At 48.4% G+C, this 13,726-nt stretch overlaps 1 protein-coding gene across 1 annotated transcript; it reads left to right on the forward strand.

Moving 5' to 3' along the window:
* Positions 1-8,592: 8,592 nt before the first annotated feature.
* LOC122925945 (deoxyguanosine kinase, mitochondrial-like) lies at positions 8,593-13,492 on the forward strand. Its single transcript, XM_044277292.1, has 2 exons — positions 8,593-8,663; positions 11,787-13,492. Exon 2 carries the CDS (start codon positions 11,787-11,789, stop codon positions 12,663-12,665), a length of 879 nt encoding a protein of 292 aa, XP_044133227.1. The 5' UTR covers positions 8,593-8,663; the 3' UTR covers positions 12,666-13,492.
* Positions 13,493-13,726: the final 234 nt, after the last annotated feature.

A 13,726-nucleotide genomic window follows, 5' to 3' on the forward strand; every position in this document is an offset into this window, starting at 1 on the left:
TAACCATAGGGACGCTGCCACAGCAGCCCTATGAGGGAGGCAGCTCCCTCCCTCAGTTTACCATTCAAGCATCAAGCCACTGCCACAGCAGAGCAGCAACCCGATGGTTAGCCCCTTCCATACAGCGGTCCCTAAGGACCATGGCATGGAGAGGGTTATATCTGCAGTTTTAAGCAGACTGTCAGCTGTATGCTGTAGCTGACAGCAGAGGTTGCACTAACTTTTTTCCAGAAGAGTAAAAACAATTTGGAGGAGTATTTTTAGCTGAGATGGGGTACGAATTTTGCAGTAATTCACAGATATAATGTATAGGCCCACATAACGTTATGAGGCAGATTTTTCTGCAGGGAGACCACTGCTAGTTTCCCATGCAGAAATAAATGTAGACAATTATTGTCATTTATCCAACATCATACACTAAACATAAGACCACTGCTGCCATACATCGTTTACTATAACCCTAATTTTATCTTACCCATGCGGTGATAGTGCACTTGCACTGAGGTGCACATCCCCAGAAGGCACGAGGGGTAAGGTATTTTCACAAAGTAAGGATTTTTGTTAGAAAACCGGACCTGGCAGCTTCTGATACAAGGGGGAGGGGTTAGGGGTGAGGGAGACAGTGCACGCTCCTGTGTGCATACAGGAGGAGTTACAGAAAATGTTCTCTGTAAACTCACTAGCATAGGAAGCACTGCAGGCTGTAGAACAAGAACGAAAAAAGATAGATAAATAGAATCAAATGGAGAAATAATTTTCTCCACAAAATAAATTAAAGGGGTTGTCCAAGTTATATTTATTGATGACCTATCCTCAGGATAGGTCATCAATATCAGATCGGCGGGGTCCGACACTCGGCACCCCCGCCGATCAGCTGTTTGAAGAGAAGGCGTGCGCGGTGTCAGTGCTGCCTCCTCTTCACTGTTTACCTTTTAACCGTTGCATCTGCAGTGGTGAGCAGGTGTAATTACACCCAAGCCGTCCCATTAATTTCAATAGGATAGCTTGGGTGTAATTACACCTGCTCACCACTGCAGATGCAACGGCTAGAAGGTAAACAGTGAAGAGGAGGCAGCGCTTACACCGCGCACGCCTTCTCTTCAAACAGCTGATCGGAGGGGGTGCCGGGTGTCGGACCCCCGCCGATCTGATATTGATGACCTATCCTGAGGATAGGTCATCAATAAATATAACTTGGACAACCCCTTTAACCACCTCCCGACCGCCTAACGCGCCGATGCGTCCGGGAGGTGGTTGATTTACTCCTCCTGGACGCATCGGCGTGTCATCTCGCGAGACGCGAGATTTCGTCACAGCCGGTCCGCGCATGCGCATCGCGGGCCGGCATTTCGTCGAGAAGTATTTTGTCAGCAACCTGCCGGCCAACGATCGCGGCTGGCAGGTTGCTGATTTAAAAAAAAAACAATCAGAGGCCATATATCAGATCATATTTGTAAATATGATCTGTTATATGGCTGGCCTGCTCCTCTGCTGGTTCTTTTCGGCGGTTGGATCCAGCAGAGGAGCAGGCTACACAGTGAGTACACCAAACACCTCATACTAGCCCCAGATCACCCCCCTGAACCCCTATTAACCCTTTGATCGCCCCTGTCAATCACTAGTGAAAGGAAAAAAGTGATCAGTGTAAACTGTCACTTTTTTTTTTCACTGGTATTTACAGTTAGGTTTTAGGTATAGTTTAGGCCCCTTGGTTAGGTAGTTTAGGGATAAGTTAGCGCCCAGCCCACCGCACCGCACCGCAGTCACTGATTCGCTGATTAGCGTATCGCTAATCAGCATTTGTACTTTTATAGTATCTAGAAGTGATCAAAACTGATCACGGTCAGATCTATAATTGTATTAGTGTCACTTTAGTTCGCCCTCCACCCAAAACGCAGTGTTTGCCCGATCAGGCCTGATCGGTCGCCCACACGTGCGTTCGCCCACACCCGCCCCACCGCAGTAACAAAACATTTTTATTTTTTTTATCGCTGCACTTTACACGCACTGCGGCGAAAAAAAATATCAAAACTGATTTTTTTAATCAACCGCAGCGGCCTCCGGTACTTCGCTAGCCTCCCATTTGTAAGACAGGCTTGCTTTTTTTTCTTGGGTAGTCTCAGGGAATACCCCTAAATTTAGTTGCCCACATGTCAAACAGGGGGTATTCTTCTGAAGAGGCCTACAGGCTTCTGACCCAGTCGGATGAGGAATGGGAACCCTCATCTGATGAATCTAGCGGGTCAGAATACGAACCTGTAGAAAGCAGTGGCTCTCTGACCCAAAGTTTGGATGAGGAGGCTGAGGTCCCTGATAGCACCAGGCGTACCCGGCCCCGTGTCGCTAGACCGCAGGTTGCGCAGGATCCGCTTCAAGAGCAGCAGAGTGGGGCTGCTGCTGTCGGATTACGTGGTGAGGCATACACCAGCAGCCCAGCCCTTCCTGGACCTAGTACCAGCACTGCCGTAGAACATGGTGAAGTAGCGAGCACCAGAAGGGCAGTTGAAGCTGGTACGGTGGCACGTGCAGTAGTGACCCCGTCGCAGCCACCGCAAAGACGTGCCCGTAGAGCCCCTAGAATCCCTGAGGTGCTGGCAAACCCTGATTGGCAGTCCCCAACTTCAGCCGCACCTGTAGTTTTCCCTTTCACTGCCCAGTCTGGAGTTCGGGTTGAGACAGCTCAGATCGGTTCGGCCCTGGGATTTTTTGAGCTGTTCTTGACTGCGGAGCTCTTAGACTTAGTTGTGGCAGAGACAAACCGGTATGCCACACAATTTATAACCGCTAACCCGGGAAGCTTTTATGCCCAGCCTTTCCGGTGGAAACCAGTCCAAGTTTCCGAAATTAAAACTTTTTGGGGCCTCCTCCTCAACATGGGTCTAACTAAAAAGCATGCATTGCGGTCATATTGGTCCACGAACCCAATTCATCACATGCCCATGTTCTCTGCTGCTATGTCCAGGACACGATTTGAGACCATCCTGCGTTTCCTGCACTTTAGTGATAACAGCACCTCCCGCCCCAGAGGCCACCCTGCTTTTGACCGGCTCCACAAAATTCGGCCTCTCATAGACCATTTCAACCTGAAATTTGCAGATATGTATACCCCAGAGCAAAACATCTGCGTAGACGAGTCCCTGATACATTTTACCGGGCGCCTTGGCTTCAAACAATACATCCCAAGCAAGCGCGCCCGGTAAGGGGTCAAATTGTATAAGCTCTGTGAAAGGGCCACAGGCTATACACACAAATTTCGTGTCTATGAGGGAAAAGATCAGACCCTGGAGCCGGTCGGTTGCCCTGACTACCTGGGGAGCAGTGGGAAGATAGTCTGGCACTTGGTGTCACCCTTATTCGGCAAGGGGTACCATCTTTATGTGGACAATTTCTACACTCTCTGCCCTCTTTAGGCATTTGTTTCTTGAACGGATTGGCGCCTGTGGTACCGCGCGGGCTTCCCCCAACGGCTCGTTAGCACCCGTCTTGCAAGGGGGCAGAGGGCCGCACTGTGTACCGAAGAACTGCTCGCGGTGAAATGGAGAGACAAGCGTGACGTTTACATGCTCTCCTCCATTCACGCAAACACGACAATACAAATTGAGCGAGAAACCCGTGTCATAGAAAAGCCCCTCTCAGTCCACGACTATAACCTTCACATGGGAGGGGTGGACTTCAATGACCAGATGTTGTCTCCGTATTTAGTTTCCCGCAGAACCAGATGCTGGTATAAGAAGGTGTCTGTATATTTAATTCAATTGGCTCTGTATAATAGTTTTGTTCTCTACAGTAAGGCTGGGAGAACGGGATCCTTCCTCAAATTTCAGGAAGAGATCATCGAGACCCTCCTGTACCCAGGAGGTTCCGTGGCCCCATCCTCTAGTGTAGTTAGCCGTCTACACGAGCGACATTTCCCCAATGTCGTTGCTGGTACCTCAACCCACCCGTCACCCCGAAAAATATGTCGTGTCTGTAGCAGGAGTGGAATAAGGCGTGACACCCGCTATTTCTGTCCTGACCACCCTGCCCTATGCTTAGGGGAGTGTTTCCGGAAGTACCACACACAGGTACACCTAGCATAGGGATCATCTCACCAGGACAGGCACACAGGGCTATTAGGGCCCATTCACTCACACAGCTGCTGCAAACGTCTCCTTTCACCTGGGACAAAGTGCATAACGCACTTCGCCACATCTTTGGGCGATTTGCGCTTTGCACATTGACCAATGGGGAAGGAGAGGTTTGTTCTATAAAGGTAAAAAAAAAAAAAAAAAAAAATAAAATAAAAAAACACCAGTAAGCAAACAGGTTAATGTTTAGTTCAAAAAGTTAAAGTTTACATGTTCTGTTCCAAAGTTAATAAAATTATTGCGTTGCGGCCTGGTTTTTTCTTTTTTTTTTTACCTTCCAGGTGGACCAACCGATCGACTAGCTGCAGCACTGATGTGCATTCTGACAGAAGCATTGCGCTGCTGTCAGATTACACGCAAGTCGGTGTATGCGGCGCTGCAAGACGAGATTTTCTCCTCTGCAGTAACAGATACGTTTGCCGAGGCATACGAGCTGAGGAGGAGGCGGCGGCGTTCCTATGCTTTGGCAAACACTTTGTATGTAAAAAAATAAATAAAATCCCGGCAATAATTTATTCATCCACATCGATTGATGTGAATGGAGAAATCTGGTTTGCCAGGGCATACGAGCTAAGTGGGTATGGATGTTAGGCGGAGCTCCTATGTCCTGGCAGACCCCTTTCCCCTCCTTTTTTTTTTTTGGGCAGAGATTTTTTCATCCACATTGATCGATGCGAATGAAGAAATCTGTGCCGTTCAGCCCAGAGGCTGAACGGAAAAAAAAATCTCATTACCTGTATGCTCAATATAAGGAGAATAGCAGAAACTCCTAATGCTGGCCATACATGTAATGATTGCGGAGACCCTCAAATGCCAGGGCAGTACAAACACCCCACAACTGACCCCATTTCGGAAAGAAGACACCCCAAGGTATTCGCTGAGGGGCATATTGAGTCCATGAAAGATTTAAATTTTTGTCCTAAGTTAGCGGAAAGTGAGACTGTGAGAAAAAAAATAAAAAATCAATTTCCGCTAACTTATGCCATAAAAATACATTTCTATGAACTCGCCATGCCCCTCATTGAATACCTTGGGGTGTCTTCTTTCCAAAGTGGGGTCATATGTGGGGTATTTATACTGCCCTGGCTTTTTAGGGGCCCTAAAGCGTGAGAAGAAGTCTAAAAAAGCCCTCCTAAAAGGAATTTGGGCACTTTTGCAGCCTAGATGCGCAAAAGTGTCACACATCTGGTATCGCCGTACTCAGGAGAAGCTGGGGAATGTGTTTTGGGGTGTCATTTTACATATACCCATGCTGGGTGAGAGAAATATCTTGGCATTTTTTTATACAAAGTTGGCATTTGACCAAGATATTTATCTCACCCAGCATGGGTATATGTAAAATGACACCCCAAAACACATTCCCTAACTTCTCCTGAGTACAGCGATACCAGATGTGTGACACTTTTTTGCAGCCAAGGTGGGCAAAGGGGCACATATTCCAAAGTGCACCTTTCGGATTTCGCAGGCCATTTTTTACACATTTTGATTGCAAAGTACTTCTCACACATTTGGGCCCCTAAATTGCCAGGGCAGTATAACTACGCCACAAGTGACCCTATTTTGGAAAGAAGACACCCCAAGGTATTCCGTGAGGGGCATGGCGAGTTCCTAGAATTTTTTATTTTTTGTCGCAAGTTAGTGGAATGAGACTTTGTAAGGAAAAAAATAAATAAAAAAAATCATCATTTTCCGCTAACTTGTGACAAAAAATAAAAAGTTCTATGAACTCACTATGCCCATCAGCGAATACCTTAGGGTGTCTACTTTCCGAAATGGGGTCATTTGTGGGGTTTTTCTACTGTTTGGGCATTGTAGAACCTCAGGAATCATGACAGGTGCTCAGAAAGTCAGAGCTGTTTCAAAAAGCGGAAATTCACATTTTTGTACCATAGTGTGTAAACGATATAACTTTTACCCAAACCTTTTTTTTTTTTGCCCAAACATTTTTTTTTATCAAAGACATGTAGAACAATACATTTGGCGAAAAATTTATATATGGATGTCGTTTTTTTTGCAAAATTTTACAGCTGAAAGTGAAAAATGTCATTTTTTTGCAAAAAAATCGTTACATTTTGATTAATAACAAAAAATGTAAAAATGTCAGCAGCAATGAAATACCACCAAATGAAAGCTCTATTAGTGAGAAGAAAAGGAGGTAAAATTCATTTGGGTGGTAAGTTGCATGACCGAGCGATAAACGGTGAAAGTAGTGTAGTGCAGAAGTGTAAAAAGTGGCCTGGTCATGAAGGGGGTTTCAGCTAGCGGGGCTGAAGTGGTTAATGTATAATTTTTTTTTTTTTTTTTTACAAAGGTGTCTATATCCTTTAAGTGGGCATCACTGAGTACATCTTACTCTGTGGGGGCACTAAATAGGCATCATACTGTGTTGAGGGACACAAAGGGGGCATCATACTGCCTGGGGGCACTAAGGGACATCACTATTGTAGATGGCAATAAGTGGACATTCTTATTGTGTTGGGGCACAGAGAAGGCAAAACCGCCATGTGGAGGGGGCACAGAGAAGGCAAAACCGCCATGTGGAGGGGGCACAGAGAAGGCAAAACCGCCATGTGGAGGGGGCACAGAGGAGGCAAAACCGCCGTGTGGAGGGGGCACAGAGGAGGCAAAACCGCCGTGTGGAGGGGGCACAGAGGAGGCAAAACCGCCGTGTGGAGGGGGCACAGAGGAGGCAAAACCGCCGTGTGGAGGGGGCACAGAGGAGGCAAAACCGCCGTGTGGAGGGGGCACAGAGGAGGCAAAACCGCCGTGTGGAGGGGGCACAGAGGAGGCAAAACCGCCGTGTGGAGGGGGCACAGAGGAGGCAAAACCGCCGTGTGGAGGGGGCACAGAGGAGGCAAAACCGCCGTGTGGAGGGGGCACAGAGGAGGCAAAACCGCCGTGTGGAGGGGGCACAGAGGAGGCAAAACCGCCGTGTGGAGGGGGCACAGAGGAGGCAAAACCGCCGTGTGGAGGGGGCACAGAGGAGGCAAAACCGCCGTGTGGAGGGGGCACAGAGGAGGCAAAACCGCCGTGTGGAGGGGCACAGAGGAGGCAAAACCGCCGTGTGGAGGGGGCACAGAGGAGGCAAAACCACCTTGAGGAGGAGGCACAGAGGAGACAAAACCACCTTGAGGAGGAGGCACAGAGGAGACAAAACCACCTTGAAGAGGGGGCACAGAGGAGACAAAACCACCTTGAAGAGGGGGCACAGAGGAGACAAAACCACCTTGAGGAGGGGGCACAGAGGAGACAAAACCACCTTGAGGAGGGGGCACAGAGGAGACAAAACCACTCTGTGCACTGAGGAGTTAAAAATACTTTGGAAGGGGGTGTATGGTGAGCAATGTCACTGTAGGTGATATTATAAAGGCTTCCAGCAGCTCTCAGGCCTCTTACATACTCCCCTAGAAACTACATAAAAATACAGCCCCCAGATCCCTCACCAGAAATCATTGACCACAGCAGAAGTGCCTGCACTCCAACTGCTCTGGGCTCTCCCTGCTCCCCACTCTCTCTGCTCTGGGCTCTCCCTGCTCCCCACTCTCCCTGCTCTGGGCTCTCCCTGCTCCCCACTCTCTCTGCTCTGGGCTCTCCTGTCCCTACTCCCCACTCTCTCTGCTTTGGACTCTCCTGTCCCTGCTCCCCACTCTCTCTGCTCTGGGCTCTCCCTGTTCCCCACTCTCTCTGCTCTGGGCTCTCCTGTCCCTGCTCCCCACTCTCTCTGCTTTGGACTCTCCTGTCCCTGCTCCCCACTCTCTCTGCTCTGGGCTCTCCCTGCTCCCCACTCTCTCTGCTCCCCACTCTCTCTGCTCTGGGCTCTCCCTGCTCCCCACTCTCTCTGCTCTGGGCTCTCCTGTCCCTGTTCCCCACTCTCTCTGCTCTGGGCTCTCCTGTCCCTGTTCCCCACTCTCTCTGCTCTGGGCTCTCCCTGCTCCCCACTCTCCCTGCTCTGGGCTCTCCCTGCTCCCCACTCTCTCTGCTCTGGGCTCTCCTGTCCCTACTCCCCACTCTCTCTGCTTTGGACTCTCCTGTCCCTGCTCCCCACTCTCTCTGCTCTGGGCTCTCCCTGGTCCCCACTCTCTCTGCTCTGGGCTCTCCTGTCCCTGCTCCCCACTCTCTCTGCTTTGGACTCTCCTGTCCCTGCTCCCCACTCTCTCTGCTCTGGGCTCTCCCTGCTCCCCACTCTCTCTGCTCCCCACTCTCTCTGCTCTGGGCTCTCCCTGCTCCCCACTCTCTCTGCTCTGGGCTCTCCTGTCCCTGTTCCCCACTCTCTCTGCTCTGGGCTCTCCTGTCCCTGTTCCCCACTCTCTCTGCTCTGGGCTCTCCCTGCTCCCCACTCTTTCTGCCCTGGACTCTAGTCTCTCCCTGCTCCCCACTCTTTCTGCTCTGCCTTCTAGTTACAACTCTTTTTCTGGAACTGGCAGTCTGTAAGGGGCGGGAAGAAGCAGTCACATGATCGCATGACGTCATGCCCTCAAAGAAGCCAATACATTCTAGGCACCCATCGATACAACGCCCGTGGAATGTAGTAGGAGAGTATGTATGGTCTGTCTGTGAAGTGGGCTTCCTTTATTGACTTTTAGCACGTGCATTGTCACCAGGCATCTGTAGTCATCAGCTGTATTTGGGCAGGGAATTAGAAGTACAGTGATTTACAGTATATTTGGTTATATTTGATCTGTGGGGGTGCATACCTCCCAAGTGTCCCTCTTTGACCTAAATTCCCTCTTTTTGACCTGAGGACCCAATACATTAATGTGCATTAATACATTGACTAAACTATCTGTATGGACTCTACCTGTATATTAGGCCATAACTTCATTATTTGGTTAAAATACCTGTAACCTGATGATTTATGTGCTAATATTTCAATGGATATTAAAGCGCGTCCCAGGGGCCCCACAGGCTGTAAACATAAAGGAACTTACACTCACCTGACCGATCCCCGACTGCTGCAGTTGTGACGGGGTCAGTAATTATGATCTGGGCAGAGTTAGAGGCGTGGCCTATTATGGAAAAAATTGTGCCGCACATATTGTCCATCTTTGCGATTTTCTAAAGTTGGGAGGTATGGGGGTGGTTGCTTAGCCACAGAGGGTTCTAATATGGTGTCTCTAACATTTAGGCTACTTTCACACTAGCGTTCGGGGCTCCGCTTGTGAGTTCCGTTTGAAGGCTCTCACAAGCGGCCCCGAACGCATCCATACTGCCCTAATGCATTCTGAGTGGATGCGGATCCGCTCATAATGCATCAGTCTGGCAGCGTTTGTCCTCCGCTCCGCTCAGCAGGCGGACACCTGACCGCTGCTTGCAGCGTTCAGGTGTCCGCCTGGCCGTGCGGAGGCAAACGGATCCGTCCGGACTTACAATGTAAGTCAATGGGGACGGATCCGTTTGACGTTGACACAATATGGCTCAATTTTCAAACGGATCCGTCCCCCATTGACTTTCAATGTAAAGTCTGGACGGATCCGTCTGAGCAACTTTCACACTTAGAATTTTTTCTGAACTATAATGCAGACGGATCCGTTCTGAGCGGATCCCATCGTCTGCATTATAGGAGCGGATCCGTCTGTGCAGACACCAGACGGATCCGCTCTGAACGCAAGTGTGAAAATAGCCTTAAAGAGATGGTTCAACTTTAGCAGAGTAATCATTTGTTCCCCCTCACTGATGGTTAGAATACAGACATTGATCAGAAGGTTCCTGAAGGATCATGGTTCAGGAGGATTGCAATGGCCTCTGCATTCTGTCTATCCATGAGGGTCACCTGCCACACTGATGTTTAAAGATGTCCTTTCCCTTTAACAAAATCTGGAATACATACAGACTCCAAATGATACACCATCCGTAACGTCATCAGTATTGCTTCAGTATTTATTCAGAACGTAAGGGCTCTGACCGTGGGGCAGCCGCATGCAGATCGCAGACCTATTCACTTGAATGGGATCCGCATCTGACAGTCCGCACCACAAAAAAGTAGTGCATGCACTACTTTTTTGCGATGCGGAGGCACAGCCAGAAACATTACAGAAGCACTTCGTAGTGCTTCCGTGGGGTTCCGATCTGTGCCTCCGTTCCACATCTCCGTGATTGCGGACCCATTCAAGTGAATGGGTCCGTGATGCGGAATGCACATGGCCAGTGTCCGTGTATTGCGGACCTGCTGTATGCGGGCCGCAATACGGCCACGGGGGGCACACGGTCGTGTGCATGAGCCCTTAAGCATCGTTCACACGTCAGTGATTGTGACCCAAGACCAGGATTGGAGGCTCCCCAGACATAAGGCCTCATGCACACGACCGTTGTGTGTTTTGCGGTCCGCAAATTGCGGATACGCAAAACGCGGATGGCGTCCGTGTGTGTTCCGTGATTTGTGGAACGGCGTAGACAGCCATTAATATAACTGCCTATTCTTGTCTGCAAAACAGACAAGAATAGGACAGGTTATATTTATTTTTTCGGATCACGGAACAGAGCATCTTTTGCTGCCCCATTGAAGTGAATGGGTCCGCATCCGAGCCGCTGCGGCTCGGATGCGGACCAAAATAACGGTCGCGTGCATGAGGCCTAAGGGAAAGAACTGCTCCTGCTCTGTGTTTAGAGCTGCACCTGGTTTCTGCTCACAATCACCGATGGAAATCACTGACCAAAACACTGACATATGAATGGGGCATTACACGCGTATTCCTTTCTTCCTGAATTTTTTATGTAGGCCTATTTGGAAGCAAAAACACACAAAACTCGGACATCCTATCCACCCATGTAAATAGCTCTATTCCAGGAATGGTCAACCTGCGGCTCTCCAACTGTTGTAAAACTACGATTCCCACCATGCCCTGCTGAAGGCTGATAGCTGTAGGCAGTCTGGGCATGCTGGGAGTTGTAGTTTTGCTACAGCTTTAGAGTTGCAGGTTGGCCATCCCTGCTCTATTCATTAACAGCGGATTCCGGTGCATAAAATACCCAACAAATAAGGATTACAGAGACATTTGTGTGAAAGAGAACCAAATACTGATGAAAAATACTGACCCTGTGAAAGCGGCCTCAATCATGGCTCTGTTTTGGCATGAAGCATCACATGATCACATCCATGGCACCCATGTTGTGAGGGTGCAGATATCCGGTGTCTTTCGGACAGTGAGACCTAGAGGCAGCTGTGATCTCAGCGAGGGCAATGTATTAATATACAGATGACAGCGGTATCTATCAATGTAAAAAAAACAAAAAATAAAACATCAAATATATTTAGTTTTATGTCTTTTGCCCTGGTGCCCTTGACATTATGTAACTGTGATGGTCAGTTTGATTGAAGGGGTTGTGTGGCTACAGGTTTGGATCACCTATCCTCAGGATAGGTCATCCATACCAGATTGGCGGGGTCTGACACCCCCACGGTCAGCCTTTTGAAGAGATAGCACATTGTCTCCTTTGTAGCGGCTGCCCAGAGTAACTACAATTGCTCGCCTAATTCAGGTGAACGGCGCCGCTACCTTTTCAAACATCTGATCAGCTCGGGTGCCAGGAGTCAGAGCCCCGCCAATCTGGTATTGATGACCTGTCCTGTATAAAGGCCATCAGTACTAGATCATTGTACATTCCCTTTAATATTTAAAATAGAATATTCCATGTAATAATCCAGAACTGTTTCATCCACAGATGCTGTGTCATAAAACACAGAGACTTTTGGGTACAGGAGCGCTCGTATTTAACTCACGGAGACTCTTCCGTATGGCCACTTGTAAAGAAGGACGTGAGAACATGGCTGGCCTGTCACAGGAATCCTCTTCTTCACAATGCAGACTGCTGTCTACAGACAGTAGCACTAAGACTGTCAAGAAGTTGTCTGTGGAAGGCAATATTGCAGCAGGTAAATCTACATTCCTGAGACTGTTATGCAGCGCACAGCAAGAATGGTGCCTGATGGAGGAGCCTCTCAGGAAGTGGCAGCATGTCCATTCTGCTTCCCGTCAGCAGGTGGACAATTTGCTGCAGCTCTTGTATGATGATCCAGCCCGGTGGTCATACACCTTTCAGACACTATCCTGCATGAGCCGCTTCAAAGCTCAGATTGAGACATCTCCAGAACATTTGCTGAAGCAGAGGGAACCCGTTCAGATATTTGAGAGATCAATATACAGTGACAGATTTGTATTTGCCAAGGCTCTTTTTGGCCTTGGCCATTTAAGTGAACTTGAGTGGACTTTGTACCAAGACTGGCACTCATTTTTATTGGAGAAGTTTGGCAAGAGAGCTGCCTTGGATGGGATTATCTATCTGCGGGCAACCCCAGCAAAGTGCTATGAAAGACTTCAGAAGAGGGGGCGGAAGGAAGAAGCGACGGTTACTGAAGGCTACCTGAAAAAGCTTCATGATCAGCATGAATGTTGGCTCATAGAGAGGACAACAGACGTCCATTGTCAGCACATTAGGGACATCCCAGTCCTTGTGTTAGATGTTGAGGAGGAATTTGAAGGAGATCCAACAGTTAGTGGACATCTAAGTAATAAAGTGAAGGAGTTTGTTGCCAGTTTATAAGGTTGGCTGTTATCTGTATGACATGCTCCTGATATTGATGACCTATCCGCAGGATAGGTCATTAATATCAATCAGTGAGGGTCTGACAACCTGATGCCCTAGCGATCAGCTGTTACCTGTAGGCTCCAGCCTTGGAACTAGTGCTTTAAATAGAGCAAGGAACAAAGCTCTGTTCCAATAGTTACTGCAGCTCAGCTCCCATTCACTTCATTAGGAGCTGAGCTGCAGTAATCCAGCATAGCCACTACGCTTTGTGCACCATTTAAGAGCTAGTTTCATGGCTGGAGCCTGCATAGAACTTCTAATTGGTGGGTGTTGGACCCTCACTGAGCGGATATTTATGACCTATCCTGTGGATAGGTCATTAATATCAGGAGCCTGAAAAGCTGGAGATGATGTATAGTTATAGTCAGTACAGCTTGTATTTTAATCCCTGCTCATTCTGTGCTTAGGAGTCCAGTGGGTGGTCCTACTCTGTGATTGGCAGCCAGCCTTCTGTTATGAGTGTGCATACAGATAAAGCTGTCAATCACTTAAATAGGACTGCTTGCTGGATTCAAGCATACAACAACCAGAGGTTTATTTATGTAAATGACCAGCTATACTGAATCACTTCCCATAAGGATCAATTAACACGTCCGCAAAAAGGGTCTGCATTTTCAGTGGGACCACACTTCCGTTCCGCGTCCCCGCATAAAAAATAGATCATGCCCTATTCTTGTTTGCACGGACAAGAAAAGGCATTTCTATCATAGTGCCAGCCATGGGGAACGAACATGGCCGGTGTCCGTGTCTTGCGGATCGCAAAACAGTTGCGGACATGTGAATGGACCCTAAAGCTATATGTCAATCTGCTCAGCTTCTCCTTCTCTATATGATGCTGCCTGCAGATTGTACTGTGTATGTAATATGACAGGTTCCCTTTCGATATAAAGCAGGAAATGTTATTTTATTCTAGTGAGCTTGTTGCTCTGTATTTTTATAATCTGTCAGGTGTTGGTATACATATATATTCTTTATACAGCAGTATATTCTTATTCTAATCGAAAGTGTTGCCCGCC

The sequence above is a fragment of the Bufo gargarizans genome, chromosome 2 (assembly GCF_014858855.1).
Source record: "Bufo gargarizans isolate SCDJY-AF-19 chromosome 2, ASM1485885v1, whole genome shotgun sequence".
Taxonomy (NCBI): Eukaryota; Metazoa; Chordata; class Amphibia; order Anura; family Bufonidae; genus Bufo; species Bufo gargarizans.

Coding starts and splice junctions, on each gene's coding strand:
- LOC122925945 (XM_044277292.1), top strand. CDS start 11,787: ATGCTGTGTCATAAAACACAGAGACTTTTGGGTACAGGAGCGCTCGTA.